Genomic DNA, 22,979 nt, shown 5'->3' with positions numbered 1-22,979 from the left:
CAAAGAATTATTAAATTTCTATCTTGATTTCATTTTTGACCTAATGATCATTTAGGAGCAGGTTATTTAATTTCCATGTATCTGCATGGTTTTGGAGGTTCCTTTTGAAGTTCATTTCCAGTTTTATTCCACTGTGGTCTGAGAAAGTGCTTGATATAATTTCAATTTTCTTCAATTTATTGAGGCTTGTTTTGTGGCCTATCACATGGTCTATCTTAGAGGAAGTTCCACACACTGTTGAATAGAGTGTATATTCTGCAGTTGTTGGATGGGATGTTCTGTAAATATCTGTTAAGTCCATTTTCTTCAGAGTATAGTTTAAGCCCATTGTTTCTTTGTTGACTTTCTGTCTTGATGACTTGTCTAATGCTGTCAGTGAAGTATTGAAGTCCACTATTATTGTGTTGCCATCTACCTAATTTCTTAGGTCTATTAGTAATTGCTTTATAAATTTGGAAGCCCCAGCGTTAGGTGCATATATATTTAGGATTGTGGTATTTTCCTGTTGGACAAAGACGTTTTTTCTTTATATAATGTCCCTCTTTGTCTTTTTTTAACTGCTGTTGCTTTAAAGTTTATTTTTTTCTGTTATAAGAACAGCTACTCCTGCTCACTTTTGGTGTCCATTTGCATGGAATGTGTTTTTCCACCCCTGTACCTTAAGTTTATGTGAGTCCTTATGTGTTAGGTGAGTGTCTTGAAGGTTGCAGATAGTTGGTTGGTGAATTCTTATCCATTCTGTAATTCTGTATCTTTTAAGTGGAGCATTTAGGCCATTTATAATCAACGTTAGCATTGAGATGTGAAGTACCATTCATATTGAGATGTGAAGCACCATACAGTTGCCTGTATACCTTGATTTTTAAAAATTGTATTTTGTTATACAGGTCCTGTGAGATTTATGCTTTAGAGAGATTCTGTTTTGGTGTTTTTCCAGGGTTTTTTTGTTTTAAGATTTAGAGCTCTTTTTAGCAGTTCTTGTAGTGCTGGCTTTCTAGTGGTGAATTATCTCAGCATTTGTTTGTCTGAAAAAGACTACACACGCACACACACACACACACACACACACACACTTCCATATTTCTCAAATAACAACTGTATGTTCTCTATCCATTTTAAGTAAAATAAACTTTTCTGAAGTATGACCCCTAATGGATGCAGATTCCTGTCTTCAATGAGTTTGGTGCTTTATTATCATGCATAGCTGTGTTGTCTCATATTTGTTCATCTTCCAGCCTCTACATCTTTCCCAGAGGCCTATAGAAGCATAGAAAATGAGGTCTATTACTCTGTCTCGAAGAACAGAGCCACCTGACCCTGGATGGCCACCCACTGGCCACCCTCAAATCTAGCCCCCAGGGCTCTGAGATATCCCAATGACAAAATAATGCTATTAGCAAGGCATTGTCACACTGTCACCTGTAAGAGGAGGGGGGAACTGTGAAGGGGGCTGCTCAGAAAAGCCTTACCAGTGGGTTGCTACGGGGTTAGTTATATAGGTTGTGAGGATTTGGAAATGATGGTAAGTTCATGCTTACTTTAATACAATTATTCATAATTTCATTGGCTTTGATCCTAACCTTTTCAGCTTTCACCTTTCTAGAGTAAAGAGTGATTTTATTTTATTATATTTTTTGAGATGGAGTTTTGCTCTGTCACAAGGCTAGGGTGCAGTGGCATGATCTCAGCTCACAGCAACCTCCACCTCCTGGGTTCAAGCGATTCTCCTGCCTCAGCCTCCTGAGTAGTTAGGACTACAGGCATGCACCACCACACCCAGCTAATTTTTGTATTTTTAGTAGAGATAGGGTTTCACCATGTTGGCCAGGATGGTCTTGATCTATTGACCTTGTGATCCACCTGCCTGGGTCTCCCAAAGTTCTGGGATTATAGGCATGAGCCACTGCACCAGGCCTAAGAGTGATTTTTAAAAATATTTCTTACTCACAGGTACTCTTCCGTCCCTGACTTCATCATTTCAATTATCCTTATCTGTCTATACCTTGCTCCTAAGTGTTCAACTGCTGGCTTAGGCCAGCTGCCGAGATGTCATGCTCTGGCAATTGCTTGAGGTAATAGTTTCCCAATGTTTATTACCTTCAGCTTTGTCTCCTCTCTCTCAAGCTTCAAGAGTTGACTCCTAATTAAAGTCTTCTAAGAATTTTTAAATCAGTCCATGCCCATCCTACCTGAAATCCTCATAGTTTTGCATTTAAAAAATTATATCCCTTTCTAACCTTTGGCTTTGCATTTTAAAGGCATGTAACATATAATCAGTCTTGCATACAGTAAGCACCAAATTCACATTTGGATTATTGATTTTGATAATGGTTCTGAATAACAAAATATATTTCTTCATGTAAACTTCCATTTATAATGTTATCAAATGCATTTGTGGTATGAGGAACTGGCTGTAGATATATCTGTGACTTTTAAGGCAAAAGATAAAATTACAGAGAAGGTTATTCTTCCAGGTATAATGCATGGAAAGTATATTGAAGCTATTGGAAGTTCAGACAGTAACACTGGATCACCTGAGTTAGAGAACTCTTTCCCTGGTATATCAGAGATGTGATGTTGGGCAAGTTATCACATCTCTCCAAACTTCAGCTTCATCATCTGTAAAAATGAGGACAATAATAATATATATCTTGGGTGATTTTTTGAGGATTAAGTGAGATAATCTCCACATCACTGGCTTATAGAAAGAGCTTAATTCATGTAAGCTATTATTATTGTGCTGTTGGTCCTTCAAGTAAACAATTCGGACACATAAACAATTATGTCAGCGTTTTTCAAGTGTAAACATAAGATCATCTCTATCAGAATTAACTTACATATATTCAGGCTGGGCACGGTGGCTCACGCCTGTAATCTCAGCACTTTGGGACACCAAGGTGGGTGGATCACCTGAGGTCGGGAGTTCAAGACCATTCTGGCCAACATGGTGAACCCCTGTCTATACTAAAAATACAAAAATTAGCCAGGTGTAGTGGCATGCACCTGTAGTCCCAGTTATTGGGGAGCCTGAGGCAGGGTAATCACTTCAACCCAGGAGGTGGAGATTTCAATAAGCCAAGATTGGGCCACTGCACTCCAGCCTGGGTGACAGAGTGAGACTCCATCACACATACACAAAAATAGTCAACTTAGGTACATTTAGATCATGCAGGTGCCTGGGCCCTATCCTGGACTTACTGAATTGCTCTTTCTCACAGAGAGGTGTAAGCACCTGGGTTTTACCAGTTGTCACAGTATATGTTGATGAGACGTGCTGGTGATGGATGTGTTGCCTGCTGCCACAGGGCTCCTCAGCTGGTCTGTGTGAGCTGCGGCAGCTAAGAGACTGAGTGGGCAGCTTCTACCCACTTAGGAATGCACCAGGAGACCCACTGGACCAAATTTCTGGCAAGTTTTTAATGATGGCTTTAAGGTGGAGTTATACATCGTGATGCACTGGAACTGTACTCGCCCTTGTCTCACATTTCTCCCTGAATCCTTTTCTGCACTAGATTTAGGCAAAAACTAGGAGTGTGCGAGGAGAGTAAGTCCTAAGAAGGTAGGAAAATGTTCTCTGTTCGAGCTGCAGGACAATTGATTCAGGCGCCAGAAGACTGACATGGGGAATAAAAAAAGGGTGGCATCTAGAAAAGGGGTATATCAATGCCAACCATTGGACATCTTTGGATTCTCTGTTCTCTATTTCTGGGGAACAGCTGCTGGGGGTGAGGTGGTGAGTGGACAGTATGAAGGGTCTTTGGTCTGTGTGAATAGGTACTTGCTGACAAGAGGCTGGTTTCAAGCCATTAAGAATCTAGTTTTACTGGCATCTCAGAAAGGCAGCGATTGTTCTATTTTCCTGTCATGACTAACCCATGAGGCAGGTTGCAACTTGCCCTGTTTGCCCAAGCTTTTGTTGAGTCCCCAAGGAGGACGGTCAGATGGTGACATTTCCAAAGCATATTCATCTCCTGGTAGGAAGAAACTCACTGAAGTGGCAGTGAATCAGCTTCTTCCTGTCTCCAGAGTACAGTACTGATAGTCTGATAGCTCTTGTGCCTGGCATCTCTGTGTCCTGTGGACAATCTAGCCTTTTTGGCGAGGTCTGACTCAGTTATGGTTGGGACACACCTTTGTGTATATGAGAAAGTTGGCATTTAAGGATGCCATGGGTTCCTGAACAGTCTTTTACAAAAGGTGGTTCAAACTTCTCAGCACTGGAGAGGAAGGGACAGGGCTTTCCTATCTTTCCAACCCAAGCTTGGGTGCCTCCTGGCTGGGTGACACTGGACAGGTAAACTAGCTTCCCTGAGCCTCACACTCCTCATTTCGCTGTCAATGTTATGAATATTAAATGAGATAATGTGTGAGAACACCCTTAGATAATTCTGGCACATAGGAAGTGCTCAGAAAATGGTACCTGTGGCCAGTGCTGAAGGTACCAGTAGTGCTGACATGCCAAGTTCCAGTACTGGAACTTTAGACATGGCTAAGGCTCTTCAGACTTCATTTCAGGGATTAAGTCCTGTGCCTTAATGCCCTCAGCAAACAAGATTCAACAGTTTAATCCAGCATAGGTATATTGAATAACTCCTCTTTACCTTGAAAGACAGTTGGGCTTCTTCAAATAGATTAATCAGAGGAAGTAAACTCTAAAATTCAGTGTAAACAACATAGTCAATCCTACAAATCAATGTGTAAACATGAGTGATGTATATTTAAATACTTTCTAAAGCCAAAAATTCAGAAATAGAAAATAATGACCTCTAAACTTTGGGCTACATTAACTGTATGGCAGCTCTCAAGAAAAAGAAGTTCAACTATTTGCTCAGAAAGTTTCCAAAGCAATGCTTTCGAAAGGAAAAAGAATGATCTACGGGCTAACATAGCTGTAGGCAACATGTGCTTTTTGGTCATCCTAACACTTCACTGACTAATGTTTGATAAGAGAAACTAATCGTTCATAAATGTCTTTTTCTGGTGTTGCTCCAAGATGTACCCTCTTCTCTAGAGGTGAGGCAGGGCTTCCCTTTTCCACCATGCTAGCTGTGCCTACACTCATCCCATGAAAGTCAAGGCATCTCACAGCATTTTACATGAATATATATATATGAGAGAGAGAGAGAGATGGAGTCTTGCCCTGTCACCCAGCCTGGAGTGCAGTGGCCTGATCTCGGCTCACTGCAACTTCTGCCTCCCGGATTCAAGTGATTCTCCTGTCTCAGCTTTCTGAGTAGCTAGGATTACAGGATCGTGGCACTACGACTGGCTAATTTATTTGTATTTTTAGTAGAGACAGGGTTTCGCCATGTGGGTTAGGCTGGTCTCGAACTCCTGACCTCAGGTGATCCTCCCACTTTAGCCTCCCAGAGTTTTGGGATTACAGGCGTGAGTCACCATGCCTGACCCAAATGAAAATAATTTTAAATTCACGAATCCATAAGATTAAACCACTTGAGAGCAATTAGCAATTTCCATAATTAATGGCTAATGTTCAAATCAATTAAAAATGACTGCTGGAAATAAAAAATATCCAACATTTAGTAATACAAAATTATTTATTAATAAAAAAGGAGAGAGCATTTGTTCGTTACACAAAAAGGTAAAACAATTGAAAGTTGTCTACAAAAATTTAAACTATGAGCAAACAAAGTAGGAGTGGCACTATGACCCGGTTTGAGGACTTCATATGGCTAGGTTTGCATCAGAAAATTGGGAATAGTGACATGTAAACTGTTCTTGGGATATTGTGTTACCAAGTTGCATATTTTGCAGTGTCATCTAGACGTGGTAGAAAAATAGATATACCCATGCCATGTTCCGAATTACTGTAATTTCTATTAACTATAGCAGATGTCACAGTTTGTTTCCCTCTGATAGAAATCAGTGGTGGTGGCTGCTGAGGGGGCAAAGTCCACACAGTCTGTGCTCGGGTAGAGGTACTGTGCCACCTGGAGCGCATCCAGGTCCTCTGCCTCACACGATGCGCAGTAACAGATGGAGGCGGTGGCTGAGGAGAAGCAGCTGTACTGGGCGTGCGAGGGCAAGTGGTGGTAGGAATGGTCTTCGGGGGGGTAGCCACAGTTTCTGGTGTCCAGCGAAGTAGGGGAATTGTAATTCTCTGGAGCATATGAAGGCAGCTGAACTGGTGAGTAACTGTAGTCTAAGGAGCCAGAGAGAGTGGAGGAATTTGAAGGCGATCCCGGGATCTAGAGAAACGACAGCCAAGAAACAAAGAGCTTGATAACTTAGATAGGATCAAAGGAACTGAACAGTGTGGACTTATAAATGCAGAGTGAGAAAATTAGAGGTAAAAAACCAAACCAAACCAAACAACACCCAACCCAAGTCTGCAGAAGTAATTTTATTTGCTGACTACATGATTTCATGACACCACATTCTATAGTTACCTATTTCTTTCCCAACAATACATTGCCTTGCTTCACTGGTTTCCTTTGTTATAATACTACTTTAGAGGGTGCTCTGTTCTGAAACCACAAAATCCCATTGTGCTTCAAGTCACCTGCACATCAAACCCTGCCGTATGCCACAATCTAAGCTGCAGGTGGCACTCTGGATGTTTCTCCACACCCTCACCGTGGAGAATCAGGTGAACGTGCAAAGGCAGAACTTGGATCCTCAAGGATCTTGGATTATCCCCAGGATATGCCAAGATGAGTCACTACGTGTCTGGTCACTAAAGTCTTGTTCCCCTGAGTGAGAGCTATTGTCTGTTTTCTCTTAAGCAAGTCAACAACTGTTAATGAGAAAACCTAACTTGGAGGCTGGGAAGGAACTGGGTCACTGGGTCCCCATATTTTCCCCGTGACAATGTGCATATTCTGCAGAGTTAATTTTCTATCCCCTCTAAGATTCAGTCTGATGCCCACACAGACCTTTGGCAAAAAGCGAAAAGTATTTACATTCCTTAAAAAAGAAAACGTTACAATTCAAGGTTTACAAAAAAAACCTGTGACTCTCTAAAAGACAACTAAAATAACTAGTTTCCACTAATAAAAACTTTCCTTCATTTTGAAGGATAACACATTTCAAACATTTGAGATTCATTAAGAACAGTCAATCTAATTTTTTTCAAAGATTAGGTCTTCATTTTTACTAACCATCTCAGACCCAAATGAGTCCTTGTGTTTACAGCAGACTAAAACCATCAGTTAGCCAGTTCAATGACAAAACAAAGCAACCCCCACCCATGCAATGAAGTTTGGTACCATATGTACACTGCCTTAATTCCATTTTCAAGAACTCAAAATCCATCCAAAAATCCAAGAGCCATTGTTTAAACCACTAACTTCCAATTAGTAGGTATCTTGACTTCACAGTTTAAAAAACATTAAATGAATATTGCCAGGAACCTCTTTTTATTGCTACACAGCAACTTACCTGGTGATCTACTTGGGAAATCTAAATTCTGTGTGTATCCAAAGGTTTATTCCCTACAGTGTGTGGCTACTTTATACATTGACTTTTAAATTCTTCTCTGCTTGTTTCCTTGGACGATTTACTTGCTGAGTAGCTTTTGTATGATTTCCCACGAGATGGTGCAAACTCACAAAGCACTATTACCCCATAGTTAGCAAAAATTAGGTATATAGAAAACTGAGATAAATTACCAGGCTCTGGTTAAAGCAGAAAGGGGCGGCTTGGAAGCTGTCTGGGAAATGGTGTGGAGTACTTTGAATGGAATTGAGCAAAGGCTCTGCCGGGTGCATCTCTGTCTGAAGGTAGGAATCGAAGATCTGGTCGAGGCAGCTTGAGTTTTCTTCACATGAAACACAGCTGGAAAATTCTCGAGGTTGAAAATAATTGGGCGTGGAAGAAATTGGTTCAGGCTCAAAATACAGTCCTAGAGGAGAAAGGAAAAAGACAGGTTTTTGCATAAAAATTGCAAAACATAGATTTGAATGGAGATCTGTACTCTGAATATTTACTATGTCTAAGGGGAAAAGGGCTTACCAAGTCCAGAAAGGTAAACAGGAATGCAATTTGGACTTTTTATTTGTCTTAGCGGATTCAAGCTCCAGGGAAATGAACGTGGTTAATAATGTGGAAATTGGCTGTAAAAGTGGTTACGGCAAAAATAAAAGGATGGTGACCCAATCTGTGTCCAAGTGTCACAGTCAAGTAATGGCTCAAGCTTCCCCTTTCTTGGGCTTTGAAACCATCGACATCCAGCCCCTACCAGCAGTTCACGTAAACCTCTCACAAGTAACTGGCAGAGCTGTTGAGTCTTTGAGAAGACTTCTGATGCTATGGGAAATAATTCTCTTGACTTAGGGTGACTGCTTTTCTGAGCTTTTCACTCTTACTCAGTAACTTAAGTTAGGAGGAGAGAATTTTGAGAAGTGATTTAAATGGGAATGCAAATGATAATCATGGAAGCCAGGAACGTAGAGTACCAATTAGCACTATTGGCTCGATATTACAAAAAGCCAAAATGTTTTCTCAGTGAATACGTTAACATAATGTGTCAAAGTAAATGTCTTGTTAAATGTCAAGAATAATCAGAAAACGTTACTCTTTTTCCATTTTATTATTAATAGGCCCAATTTGTGATAATTATCTGTAAATGCTGGAAGAAGAGAGGATTAGCATGTGCTCATCAAAGGGACTAAACAACACTGGGTTCTTCTTGAGGTGTCAAGTTCCTTTAAAGTGAAGCTACAGTGACGCATTTAGTGAGGAGCAGCCATAGGCAGAGATTTCCTTATATACGACCTCCTTAAACTCTTAGCTGTTGAGTAGCAGAGGTAGGAGTGTTTATGTAATTGAGTTATTCTTATTGGGCTGAGAAAACCTACACTTGTTTGAACTGCTTTCTGGGAAGAGAGAAGGGGAGGGAAGCCCCTGTCAGCTGGAAACTAAAGGAACAGAGCAAAGGCATTATTCTAGTGCCTCAGGATGTTCTGTATTCCATCTAATAGTACACTAAAAAAAAAAAAAGATAAGTTCCTGAGAACAATTCTGATTTTGTAGTTCAGTTTAGTTACCTGGCAATGAAGAACTGGAATAAATGTGAGGAACAAACTCTTGGGACAAAAGAGCAGAGAGTAGAGAGTTCAGAAATGAGGACATTTTGCGCTTGTTTCCTTGCTGGGCTTGCATGTGGAGTGGCTATGCCTTTTTCACCTTCTGATTGGTTGAATTCCAATTAAATGGTGGTGCCTATCTTAACCCCTGAATCAAGCACTGAAAGACTTTCGAGATGGCCTTTTGAAAGAGTGTTTGAGGGGACTGTAATGCTGGCTGTACCGACCTGCAGAAGATGGTGCAACTGGGTCTGAAAGGTGGACACTGCTGCCTCCGGACCGCTGTCAAAGCAAGAATATCACCGTGAAGCAGGCTGAAAGCAAAGCTCTCAAAGGAAAGCTAAGACATTTTAATGACGACTATGCTTCTTTCTGCTATAAGGTAAGCCAGATTCTTCCTTCTCAGAAAAGTTGCCTTCTTAAATACAACCAATGTTACGTTTTATTTAGATTCAATGTTTATGTTGCTTGGGGAATTTTTTCCTAATATCAGATTCTTCCACTTAAATTTTAAAGGCGATTAATTTTGACTAATAAATTAATGCAAATAATTTTATGAGGCAAAAATGTAACAGTTTGAGAAAATGCAGCAAAAGTATCCTATTAAACTATTCAATTTAAAATTAATAAAAACTAACATTCATTTAATCCCAACTCTCTATGGCTTATTCAATTATTTTTCTCAAAATTTTCATATACCATCTGGCTACTCAGCCTTAGGGCTTCATTTCTCCAAAGAACACAATTCCTAACTTTGTTAATCCTGAGTAGCTAAAAATATTCACATGTTCTTAGTATACATGAAATATTAAAATAGAGAATATTTTCTTAAGGCTGTAGTTGGGGAGTCAGAACCTACTTACATTCTAGTTAATGGCTGGGAATTATTCCAGTACTTTGCATGTTTTGTACTATTTTCTGTAAAAGTTGCTTTTATTTGAACTACTGTATTTAAATACTTAAAGTTTATGAGACTGCTTTTTAAAATCTATTTAAAGTAAAGCAGCCTGCATTTTTCAGTTGAGTTGACAATTATACTAACGAGTAATTTAGGATTTTTTTTTTTTTTAATTTCAGGTGGTGGCTTTAAAGTTTAAAGGGACCTGCATTGCTCTGTGATTCTGTGCTGGGAAGCCAAGCTCACCACACCTCTTTTGGGTTACAGGGATACTCACTCCCTTACTCTGAGCCACAGGGAGAGCTGTGCAGGCAGCCACTGCTGAAACAGAAGGCAGTATTAATTTTGAAAATGATCCATGCTGTAATGTCATGAACCAGGAAGCTGGAATCCTTTAGCAGTTCTTTATGCAAATATTTGGCTGCAGCTTGAGCTGAAGGACTTGGAAAGAGTGGGTATTAAAAAATCTGCCTCATTGTAGAGCTTTCCTTAACCCCATTCCTCCCCCGGATTGGGCCTGTTTGTCTGCTCCTCCCCCTGTTATCTCCCTGAGGTGTGTTTACATTATCCTACTTGATATTATCTTTCTAGTCATGGGTTCACTTTCTACTTTGCTCCAATAACACAAAGAAAGGCACCTCTCTCTTAGATTTCAACAGCACGAAAATTCACAATCTACAATTTATAAAAAAACACATCAAGGCTGTTTAAAAAATTAATGATTTAAAAAAAGAAATGTAAATGATATCTTTTGATAACGACTAACTCAAGTTTCCTTTTACCCTAAAGGCAAATGTGTGTGTGTTGTGTGTGTGTGTTTGTGTGTGTGTGTGTGTGTGTGTGTGTGTGTATGTGTTCGTGTGTGTTTGCAAATTGATCTGGCTGAAATAAGTTTTTTAAAATCGAGTGTTTCAATCTGGCATACACACAGTTTCTCTGGCACTCCTTGAAGAATATTTGAATTCTTCACTGAATATCTGTCTCAACCTATAACTTCCATTTATGATTGCTTTCTTAAAATTTCAATTGTGGATACTACTCTGACTTTACAACAAATTAAGATAGATTTCTTGCTGCTTTGTAGTATTTGATACAATTAACTCTCTTGCTTGGCTTAAAGTTACCCAGAGGCATCCTTAAACAATTGAACAAATTGGAGATCATCTCTGTTATACCAGAAAGGTCTACACTAAGAAGTGGACATATGTCATCCCCTCGCACCTGCTACCCTTGCCTACTAAGTGCGCTCTTACAGCTTCCTTAGAATCCCAGATCCTTCTGATGGCTTCCAGTGAGGGACTTTACATTTGGCTCTTGTAATTAAATTATATGCATGTTACTCCTATGTGCTTGCGAGGCTGATACAGTCTTCTGGGAAGCAAAGTGAAGCAGGCTTTACTCTGCTGGTTCCTGTAAGACACTGGCTCAGAAGTCCTGCTTTATTTCTCAGGAGAAAATTCAGAAAAATTTAAGTAAGTCAAACTACTCTGGGGAACGGAAACTGGCCAGATACACAAGTGAAATGTCCTACCCTGGCTTTAGCTCCTGTAGTGAGCCAAGAAGTGAATAGTGGCCAGACCCATCTGTAAGGGCCCAGCAGCCATGGAAGTGCCACACTCACATGGGACTTCTCCAGGTGCAGCTGAGCAGAAGTCTATGAAGTACCAAAGCTCCTTCAGGAAAGGTTGTATTTTATTATGAACGTCTTGATGGTGTTTTTCTCCAAAAGCATTTTCCAGTTCCCTTGTACCTGGTTTTATTAATTATATAACCATCTCTGAACTGAAGGGGTTAAGGGTATCAGACACCTGCTTAGTATGGTCAGATCTGCAGAATGGTGAATTTAGAGTGTAGAGAGCCAATGGAAGTTTTTCATGTTATATTAAGAATAAGGCCTTAGTCTGACTTTTAGCTTAGCTATGAGATACTTCAAGGTTTTGAATTTTACCTGTAATTGAGGTACAGATCTCTGATCTACTTACCTCTGCTGGTTGTTATAAAAACTAAATGAAATATTGGTTAACTGAAATAGAACCACGCTGAAGCCCTCTAGAAACATAAGGGACTGTTAATGTGTTACTGGAAATTCTGCACATAGAGGTCCTAACTTCTCTAGCTGCATGTGCTGTATATGCCAAATTGCAGCTGGTTCACGTCTGAACTCTAAACTCTGAACAAAGGGTGAGAATGAACATTACTAAATAGCTGGCTTTCAACACTTGGTTAGAATTTTATTTTAGTTGCTTTCTCCAAATAATATTATTATTTCTCAAATAATGACAACTGACATTTATTGAAGATTTATTTTCACTATGTGGAAAGCATTCTTCCAAGGGCTTTGTATGCAATAACTCGATTAACCCTCACAAAATCCCATCATCCCCAATATGAAGATGAGTAAATGGAGTCAAGACAAATTGAGTAATTTGCTTGAGGATACACACCATGGAGGAGCTGAGACCTGAACCCAGTCCATCTGGTTCTGGAATCAGTGTTTACCTCCATGACATCATTTGCCCCCTCCCATTTCATGAAGTCCCACTGCCAAAGGCCTATTTCATGATGTCATGCATTGCACATGAACAGTATCAGGCACAAAAACTGTTGTGGGGCAGATGCCAATGGGCTGGAGAAGGACCAGTCCTAACATAGGCAATACGAGCCCCAGCTGTCAGATCCTACGTCCACACCCAAGCCAACCCCCAAGCAATCGTACAGTCGAGGGTTTTTAGGGATGAGCTGCCCTTTCTTGGGCAATAATCCCACCTAGTTCGTTTGGTTCTGCTGCTGCCCTGAGTGCTTTTGGTAGTAGTTACTAAGGTTCTACTGTGTTGGGAGCAGGGGCAAGAAGGTGTATAAAGTGTCAGGGTATACCCTTATGACCACTCCGTTCAATTTTGTAATAACCTGGAACTACTTAAGGCTTTGTTACATTTTAAGGAAGTGGGTTCTGTACTCCACTTTAGGTGACTGATGATTTACAGACAAGTGATCTCAGAGGGTGAGTTCCAGAAGAAAGAAGAGGGAAGGGAGGATGTACACAGATGCTATCCTGGAAGGGGCTCCTAAAATGAGGTGAATTTCTGGGAGAGAAATTCTATGGGTCTGTGATAGCTATATATACATACACTGTCTTCCTGACAAAACGATGTCTACTTACCTGCTGGCTGCTCCTCCCCCTGCAGAGGATCAACACATCTTTTATACTTTACTTTTATCCATGGGGGAATGAATGGGCTCCCCCAAATACTAAGCCACACAACATGTCCCAGCTGTCCTCTGTGGCTTCCTGACTGGGATGCAACTGGGTACAGAAGTCATAGGAACAGTGGAGGAAGGCCAGGTCTGGGGATAGTGAGGGCGTGGGGACTTGGGTGGCCTCCACACCTTGCAGACACAGGGTTGAAAGAGGTCCAGCATAGGCTGGCGAGGGAAGGAAGGGTTTATACTCACAGTTCCCCCTGAGGCCGCCTGGTGTGCCCGTCTTTGCTGCAGCAGCTCCTTCACTGTGATCTTCACTCGGACCCCTTGATATACCTTTGGTTTTTCTGGAGAAAGGCAACTGAGTCAGTGGAGTCCAAGGTCTGGGTGTCAGGGTGCAGAGTGGGGGCCCCTTTTATAGGCGATAGAACCCAAAGCCAAGTTTCTAAGTTCAGAGAACACACACACACAAATGTCAAAAGATGGTAAAAACCCAAACACCTCAAACTTGAAAGAATGAAGAGTGGCTGAGCAGGTTTCAGGGCCCCAGTGGGAACAGAACCCATGGAAATTTGGGGGACCATCCACCCTTGGCTGGGTCTCAGTCCTAGGCCGATAGCACAAGGTTTTGCTGCTCTGGAATGTGATCAGTACCCCATAACCCACCACTCTGGCTAAGTCGGGGAACCTACGCTTCTGAGCCCAGCCCTCCGAGAGGGTATCATGGACCTGCGGAGGGGCCAGGCCTGGGCCAGGGAGCTGTCTCTGATTATGGCGGCTGACCTAGCCCACCCCACTGTGATGTTGCCACTGGTGTGGAAGTCCGGAGTCCCTTTCTTCTCCACCTGGCCAGGTGTGGCTTCTGGACAGGCTCTGACCTCTGCGTGCCCTGGCTCTGGAAGGGCAAGTGGTGAGGTTTGGCCAGCCCAGTCTTGGGCCGGTGAGGGACCTGCCAGACTGACCCTAGTAAAGGGGCCAGGCCTCGGAGGAACTCCCTCCCTCTCTCCCTTCTGTCTTTTCCTTCTGCCCGCTCTCCCTCGTCCCTTTTCTCCGCCTTTTCCGCGCTCCATCTTGCCCTCCTCCCTCCTTCGCCCCCGCTCCGGCTCTCCCCTTCTTCCCTTCTCTCCCCACCCCCTCCCTTTCTGGGGCAGGAATTTCTCCGAGGCGCACTAAGGCTCCGGGGCGAGTCCGAGCAGCGTGAGCCGGGAAAAGCCATCCCGGGCTCCCAGGACCGCGCACTCCGCGGGGAGACTGCCCTTCGGTAGGGGCCTCCCTGGGGCTGGCAGAGCCCGGCCGGACTGCCCCGGCTCGCGGGAGTTGGCTGGCGCGCGCCTGAGGGGTTCGCTGGGAGGGACCCTGGGAGCGGGGAGCAGGGGTAGCCTCCGCCCCGGGACCCGAAGAGCCGCAGTGAGTAGGTCGGGGACCTGCTGTTAGGCCAAGCGAGGCCGGGCGAGCTTTCAAGGTGAAGGTGGTCGCAGGAGTCCGGGGCGGCTTCGGCCCTCGACCCTGCAGGGAGCGCCCAGGAATCGCGCTGGGAGGAGCTGGGCGCGGGGGCCGGAGGTGGCCACGCATTCAGCCTGGGCGCCTGGCGATAGTGCCTGGATGCCAGCGCCTCGCCTGGTCACTGCGGGGCCCGCAGCTGGACAGCAGGGATCCCCCTCAAGCCGGGTTCCAGGAGCTAGGGTCTCCCCAGGAAAGGGGATTACGCTCTTCCTAGCCCAGACCCAGGGAATCCTGTGCCCCGCCCGCAGGGCCCACGCGCCGCGCCCTCTCCTCGCTCCAGCCTACCTCCGCCCCGCCACCCAGTTCCTCGATCCGCTCCGGGCTCTGCGGGCAGCGGGCGTCCCTTGGGGTCCGGGTAGGGACCGCCACAGCTCGGCTCAGTGCAGCCGGCGCGCTCTGTCCCGGTCCCAGGCTCACCGTGAGCCTCTAGCTCCCAGCGTTGCCGCTTCTGGGCGCTCAGGATCCGCGCCGCGAAGTCCAAGGACACAACAGCGGAAAAGTGGAAGCGCGGCCGGGGGCCTGGGGTACGCGGACGTCCGGAGCGGCCAACTCGGCCTCTGGGCCTCTGCCCTCCGGGACAGACGCTGAGTGGGAGCGGCCACAGCGTGGCCCGCGCCCTCTCGGGATCCCCGGCCCTTACTCGCATGCCTTGACTTTGTGCCTCTCTGTTCTATGCAGGAAAAGCTGTGGAAACACACCCGGATTGAAATGCCCCTGGCCTGCCTGACCCGACCCCAGGAGAAGCAACCGAGTTACCCGACATCGTGGTCAGCAGGAGCTGGGTCGGTGGCTGGATGCTGCAGCTGCAGGGACTCAGCGCCTGGGAGGGCTCCTGGGCAGGGAGAGAAGCAGAGATGCAACATTTTTAAAGTTTCACAAAGCATCCGGCTGCACCCAGGTCCCTGGAGCAGGAGACAAACAGAATTAATGTTTTATACCTTCGGGTATAGGTTTGAGTTTTTTCCCCCTCATGCCAAGTATTTAAAACCTCTAGAAACCCATGATTTGACAATCAATGATTGCGCGATACTTTCAATTTGAATATTCAAAGGCTTAACAAAATGGACTATCTTCTGCAGAAATCCTGCACAAAGGCACCCCACAGAGAGTCCAGAGAAACAGGGAGTGAGACCCCTTTGGGTCCTGGCCCTTGCTTTTATTTTATTTTGAGCATTTTGTCCCCCTTCCCACAGATAGAGCAGATGCCCTCAAAGATGCTCTGTATTTCAGCCTTCAGGGCAGCTAGGGAGCCGTGAGTGACTTAGGCTGCACCCTCGATGAACGTCAGAGCCAGACTGGCTGGCTGGACTGATTCCTGCATACCCCATCTGTGTTTTGAAGGGAAATCTCAGGTTTTGGGGAGTGAACATGGCAGCCAGTGGGTGTGGCACAGCAAGAAGTCGCTCTGGGCCCAGGTGACAGGCCAGAGGCCCAGCAGAGGCCTACATTCTGTGCCTCCTATTTTTCTAGCCAGGCCTGGCCACCAGTGGGCTTCTCTCCCCCTTGCATCTGGCTCTTCCTGGGCTGGACACTGGGGTTTCACTCAGAATGCCTGCCCATTAGGACCCTTTGCTCTCTCCACAGACCTGAGGATGCCTGGAGCCTCCCCCTCTGGAGACTTTCTGATTCTGGATTTCACCACTGCACTGTGAAGTGCCCTCTTTGCTTTTTCTCCCTCTAGAGCCACCCCTGCCTTTTTGCTGTAGGAGCACATGTTAGGAAACAGTGTCAAGTTTGGCTCCTGCTCCTTTTAGCTGAAAGGATGTAGATGTGGGTTCGAGTCCTATGGTGGTGAGAAGGGGGAGGGACTTGGAATCAGGCTTTCGCCTTGGTCCAGGCCCATGCCCCTCACTAATGGCTTGGGATTCACTGGGTCATCTTCTCTGAGTACTTACTGTGCCTCTTCCATGTGATCTGGAAGTGAAGACATAGGTATAGTCCATAGAAGGAGAGAGTGCCAGGCCAAGTCCTATCATAGCCACCCATTCCCTCCACGGAAGCGGGCAGCAAGAGAAGACAGAGAGACAGGGTGGAGTTCCCTTTGCAAATAAGCAAGATATTCCCAGGATGCCAGACCAGGCCACAGTTTGAGGCCTCTGCTCTTTGTTTCCCGAGTTCTTAGAAAGGCAAAAAGTGTAGTTTAGCCCCAAAGACTTCTAGAAAAAGATTGGGGTGCCCAAATGTGTCAGGTACGGGGTAAACACACAGAGCTTAGGGAAAGGGCAACTGAGAATGACAAGACAGACAGGAATTGCTTGGCAGCTGAAGCTACATCTCTGGGGAGAAAGGAGCAGGCCTGGGAACACTAGAGGTGGCACCTGGCAGTGGAGGGCAGGATGGATGTATTGAAATCTGACAGCCTCCGGAGCTTCTTTCTGCAAATGTCCCTGAGCCTGTGTCCTAGGTTTCCCTGATGGACCAGACCTGAGGAGGGGAAGGACAATGGGAGTGGAGAAAGCTCCTCCCACCACTGCATACCCTCGTCCCAGAGGATTGGGAAGTGCCCAGGCATTGCCCCCTCTAAAGGAACAGTGAACCAAGCAGCTTATAACCTAGGGATGGTCTCTTGTCCTCATAGCTTCTTCCATTACTTTTCTTTGCTGCTCTCCCCTTTCGTTATGATCTTATTTTTTGGTTTGCTTCATAAAACCTTTTTTGGTTGCATTTTTGTTTATTTCTTTCCGTGTTTCTTTGTCTCTCTTCCTGTTTCTGCTTTCTTCCATTTCTTGTCTGCACTACTGGCCTTCTCCCTGGCTTCACATGCCTCTGTGTTTTCCTGTGCTGGGGTGTCCTCCCAATGCTTTCAGCCTTCACCTCCTTCCTAACCTCTCCTTTCATGTGGAGATGGACAGGGAGGGCAGGAGCATTGAGTTCCCTTGGCAACAACATCAAAGATGATGCTGATGATTGGCCACCCTGTGGAGAAGACAGTCCAGGCTGGGTGAGACGGGAGCTCCTTGGAAGTCATGGGGTCTATAGGGACAGCAAGTATCTCTTTGTCTCAACCTCTAGCAGCCTTCCTGGATGCTTCTGAGTTGGCCTTGTTTCTGGGATGGCCATCTATATACAGTGCAGCACCTGATGCCCAGTGCTGTTGCTGGCTAGCAATTTCAGAAAACTAGATTTGCCTAGGCCTGAGCCCTGTTGTGAGAAAGAAGCTTCCCTCTGGTTTTTAGTCCAATATTAATGAGTTTTGGTTCATGTTGTTTTTATAATTACAAAACTCCAGCACAGGTATTTACGAGCCAAAGGCCATGCTTGTGGAAGTAAGGGAAAATCTTTCTAAATGGATCCTGGGAGTCCTCCTTAGAGATCTGAGTGGATAATCAGGCCCAGAGCAACCCTGAGATCCTAGGTGCCCACAGCTTTGGTATCTTCATAGGAGACTTCATAGGAGACTTATTATTGTTTACTGGACATCAGGTGCTGTACTGTATAGCATTCCCATTCCATAGGTGAGGAAACAGGCTCAAAGGAATAAGTGACATGCCAAGATCTTTGAGCATATCAGTAGCAGAATTAGGATTCAGACTTAGATAGGTCTAACTCCAAAGCCCTTGCTCTTTTTTTTTTTTTTTTTTTTTTGAGATGGAGTCTCGCTCTGTTGCCAGGCTGGAGTGCAGTGGTGTGACCTTGGCTCACTGTAACCTCTGCCTCCCGTGTTCAAGTCATTCTCCTGCCTCAGCCTCCCAAGTAGCTGGGACTACAGGCACCCACCACCACATCCAGCCCATTTTTGTATTTTTAGTAGAGACAAGGCTTCACCACGTTGGCCAGGCTGGTCTCCATTGCTTGACCTCGTGATCCACCCACCTTGGCCTCCCAAAGTGCTGGGATTACAGGCGTGAGCCACCACGCCCGGCCTTTGCTCTTAACTATTGATGTTGTCTTCCTGATCTTCTCTACCAGAAGCTTTCAAACTTTTTGGATTTTAACCTGCAATTAGAAATCTGTTTTACATGTTCATGTATATCTATAACAACATTTATATTTCTAAAACAAACTTATCATGAAACAATGTACTCCTGCGATGTAAGGCACTCTGATATTTTTTGTTCTAGCCCATCTTTTCCATTTCATTCTATTTGTGGAAAATATATGTTGGTTGGGAGTCACTAAGTTAATTTAATGACCCACTAATAGGCTGTGAGTGGCATTGGAAAAATACTGCAAGATATGCGAACACACGTTTGAAGTTTGTGCATGTGGAAATGTTTTGGGGTGCCGTCTGTTTTACTATCAGTATGTACGAGGAGACTACGACAGTGTAGACTGCTGATTTGAAAGTACTCTGTAAGGACTGGAAACACTAGAACCCTGAGGAAGTGGCTGGTTAAAGGTGAGGGTAAGCTCTTAATTACACTACAGCTTTTGCTTCTCAGACTGAGAACCCTTCACTGTTGCTGGGGGCATTGCTACCTCTAGGATATTTGTCCTGAAGTCCTGATAATGCCTTTGGGGTTTTAACAAACGACTGAAAAAATTTTTGTGGTGTTTCAACAGGCTTTAATAGGTACCCTTGCTTGGTAATATAACATAGGATTTTGATCTTTGGGTGTTGGAAGGGACCTTTGAAGTGCTGAGAGGGACACAGAGTTTTTTTCCAAAATCTCTGCTGGTGTTTGTCTAGCCTCTGGCTCCATTGCTGGGATGAGATCCTGGCCCAAAGTAGAATCTGTGGAAGTGATTCTCATTTCCTCTACGGAAATGAGAGCTCACTATTTGTGAGGCAGCCTGTTCCACTATTGGACTGCTTTAAATGTAGTGGTCAGTGATTACGCTGTAATCCTAATCCAGTCATATATTAATTGAGCACCAACTATTTACTGGGCATGGTATCAAGCACCAGGAGTACAAAAATAAGTAGGCCTTGATTTCTGCCATCAATTACTCTTTTCTCCTACTTCTGTACTACCACTTCTCTATTGTGAGCTTGTTGAGTTCATTCATTGGTTCATTCTTCATTCAACAATCATATACTGATTTACGACGCTGACCGGGTTCAGTGCTAAGCCTGAAGAAGTTATGCCCATCACATCTCCACTCCAACCCTTCTCTTTTTGAGACTCCCCAACCAGTTCCTCCATTTCTTTTCAGATCACTGTTATTCAGATCTCTGGCTATCCTTGCCACTGACCTCAGAAACCTTGTATTTATTTGGCCTTGACCTTCTTATACTCAGTCGGCAGGCAAAGTGATGGGAATAGATTTCTTTTTAAGGTTTTAAACTGAATATTTTGGCTGAAAAATTTTGGCAGACTTTTGTATGCAAATGACACTGCAGAGCGTTGTATTTCCCCCCCTGCGTAGGAGATTTTATTCAACTTAGGCACATGCATATTAAAAAGACTTCCAAGTATAAGGAAAAGGGATAGTTTATTCCCTCCAAATTTGACTATGGCTTGAAATTGTCTTTATTAATGCAAAGTTCTTTTGTCACCTTGACTTTGGGACACTGTTACCAAACCTTGTGGGAAATATCAAATTCCAGAAGATTGAATACATGCAGGAAACAAATACTTGTTGGGCCCTAGAGTGAACATTTGGTCCATATGAAAATGACCAGGAAGACTATTAGGTGGAAGTTTTTTAGTGATTTGTGCTATGTCAGTCTCTTCTCATAAGACATATTCAAAGTTTTAACTTTTCCTTAAGAGGCTTCCATGAGGAGCAAGCATTTGATAATTCATCATTTAACTAAGAAAAACACCACCGTCCACTGCTTGAAGAGTTCCTCTTCTATTACTTAAAATGTTTTTATTGTGCAATATTTAAGACATACAAAAACATATAAAGAATACCGTGATGAAAATCAGGGACTAAATTATCAAGCTGAAGAAACAAAACAGTTGAGTGATCTTTTATTTATGATAAAATTAACTTATTAAAAACATTAAAACCTTTGGATTATTCCTCTTAAGATATTATCTTAGTGGGAAGTTTAGCAGGGACAGCTATCAATTTTCCTAATGTAAAAGAGCTAATTCCTAGATATTGTATGTTTGGTCCACATTTTTATCCTCTTGGAACTTCTAACAATTTTTTACAGTTCTCTTTTTTTTAATTGTACTGACAATGACATTGCATATTGCAAACCCACATATGCTATTTATCAGAGGTTATAATTAGAGGATACTCTTTTTTTTTTTTTTTTGAGACAGGGTCTTACTCTGTTACCCAGCCTGGAGTGCAGTGGTGCAATGATGGTTCACTGCAGCCTGACCTCCTGGGCTTGACCAATCCTCCCACCTCAGTCTCTCAAAGTGCTGGGATTACAGGCATCATGAACTGCCACACCTGGTCAGAGGATACTTCCATATCGAAAATCAAATATAATAAAATGTCATCATTTGCAAATAACCATAGAAGATTTTAAAGTTTATTTAGCTTGAACTTTGAGGATTCTAGTTCCTGATTTATTTATCATACTTGTTTTAATCACACCAGGGATAATGATCAAACATTAAATAACTTTTATTTATAAGATTTCTTAGCAACAGATCATAGTACAGGTATCTACTACATCAGGCGTCCCCAAACTACGGCCCGGCCCGTGGGCCGCATGTGGCCCCCTGAGGCCATTTATCCGGCCCCCCGCCGCACTTCAGGAAGGGGCACCTCTTTCATTGGTGGTCAGTGAGAGGAGCACAGTATATGGCGGCCCTCCAACGGTCTGAGGGACAGTGAACTGGCCCCCTGTGTAAAAAGTTTGGGGACGCCTGTACTACATGAATATATCAAATTCTTCTGTGCTATTTCAAAGGTTCAGTAATTTTACTTCATAAAGGCATTTAAAAATGCTAAACCAATCAGAGCTGTCACCCATAGAACCAAGGGCTAAAAGTTATTCATCTTTATGGTGTAGTTTTAGTTCAATCTAACAAAACTTTACTGAGCATCTACAATGTGCTGGGCCCTGGGCCAGGTGCTGGGACACAGAGGTGAGCCACTCATGAGTCCTCCCCAAGAGTCTCTTTAGCTGGAGAAGCACTCTTTGTCTAGAGTGTGTGAGTTTGCACTTAACCTCTCTAGAGTCCATGGTGTGTAAGATGAACAGCATATTATTGTTTTGCACAGAGAGGATACTGTAGACAGATCCAATGATGGAACTTAAAGTAAAGAGTATAATTTTGTTGTGTGTTTGGTAGACTCACTATAAAGTACTGTGACTTAAACCTTAGACATCAATCATTATTTTGGTACTTTAAATGTAACTGATGTTTTATTCCTTACGAATATACTATTTAGCTATTTAGACTAAATATTGAAAAATTGATTACAAAGATACTATAATACTTTTATACATGTGTGTACGTACATGCATATATGTATGCATGTATGTCAATATATATTTTACTATGGGTGTTGTTAATTATTTTCCCTTTGTGCAATTTCTATTAGAGTACTTCTATCTTCTTCCCCTACCCCAATAGTACCATGATATTGTATTATTAACTGAGCTATAGCAAGTCATAATGATCATTTAAAATCATCTATTAAATAAGTGAGGTAAAGATGTAGTTTTCCTCTCTCCATTTCTGGGGTTTGTATAACATTGTAAGAGGAATGCAAATGCTTTCAACTACATAATCCATGTGTTTCATGGGATGATTGTTTATATTACAGCTTTTGCATGGGCAAATTGTGCTCAACTTCTTTTTGGCATTATCTTCCAGTCAGATTTTTTTAGTGGCTTAAACTTTGACTTACCATCTCTGATTACTTTAAATCTTAACTATATCCTGTGTCCTTATAGGACCTGAAAGAGACAGCGTTGAACCAAACTCTTTAATTTCCTCTGACTTTCTCAGGAAAGTTGTAAGTCAGTGAATAATAACAAATTTAAGGAAGGTGAGGGAGAGAAGAATGCACCTTTTTTTGTAAGTTGGCATGGTGCATTGTTCTGAAAAGGTGCAGTTAGTCCCCACATGTTGTAGAAAATTGACTGGGCGTGGTGGCTCACACCCATATTTCCAACACTTTGGGAGGCCAGCACAGGTGGATCACTTGAGGCCAGGAGTTCCAGAACAGCCTGGCCAACATGGTGAAACCCCATCTCTACTAAAAATACAAAAATTAGCTGGGTGTGGTGGTGCCTGCTTGTAATCCTGGCTATTCAGGTGGCTGAGGCAGGAGAATTGCTTGAACTTGGGAGGTGGAGGTTGCGGTGAGCTGAGATTGTGTCACCACCCTCCATCCTCCAGCCTGGGTGACAAAGTGAGACCTGTCTCAAAAAAAAAAAAAAAAAAAAAAAAAAAGGGAAAAGAAACAGAGAGTACTTGAAAGAAAAATGGGATGGGATAGGGAAGTAGAATTAATTTTCTTGTCAG

General features: G+C 43.5%; 1 protein-coding gene and 1 long non-coding RNA gene across 2 annotated transcripts; one reads left to right on the top strand and one right to left on the bottom strand.

Annotated features, from left to right (window-relative positions):
* Positions 1-5,540: 5,540 nt before the first annotated feature.
* On the bottom strand, positions 5,541-14,785 carry POU2AF3 (POU class 2 homeobox associating factor 3). The gene is given in 7 exon segments (XM_074400565.1): positions 5,541-6,209; positions 7,632-7,864; positions 9,275-9,329; positions 13,399-13,493; positions 13,992-14,048; positions 14,051-14,099; positions 14,101-14,785. Coding segments are annotated over 7 exon segments (1,476 nt in total). The 5' UTR covers positions 14,719-14,785; the 3' UTR covers positions 5,541-5,840.
* Positions 8,709-22,918, top strand: LOC104650679 (uncharacterized). Its single transcript, XR_005579854.2, has 3 exons — positions 8,709-9,429; positions 10,125-14,407; positions 15,328-22,918. It is a non-coding gene; the product is annotated as an uncharacterized LOC104650679 (long non-coding RNA).
* The last annotated feature ends 61 nt before the right edge of the window (positions 22,919-22,979 follow it).

This window comes from Saimiri boliviensis, chromosome 6 (assembly GCF_048565385.1).
Source record: "Saimiri boliviensis isolate mSaiBol1 chromosome 6, mSaiBol1.pri, whole genome shotgun sequence".
NCBI lineage: Eukaryota > Metazoa > Chordata > Mammalia > Primates > Cebidae > Saimiri > Saimiri boliviensis.
The sequence above is the reverse complement of the archived record's forward strand: the minus strand, read 5'-3'. Positions and strand labels throughout refer to the sequence as shown.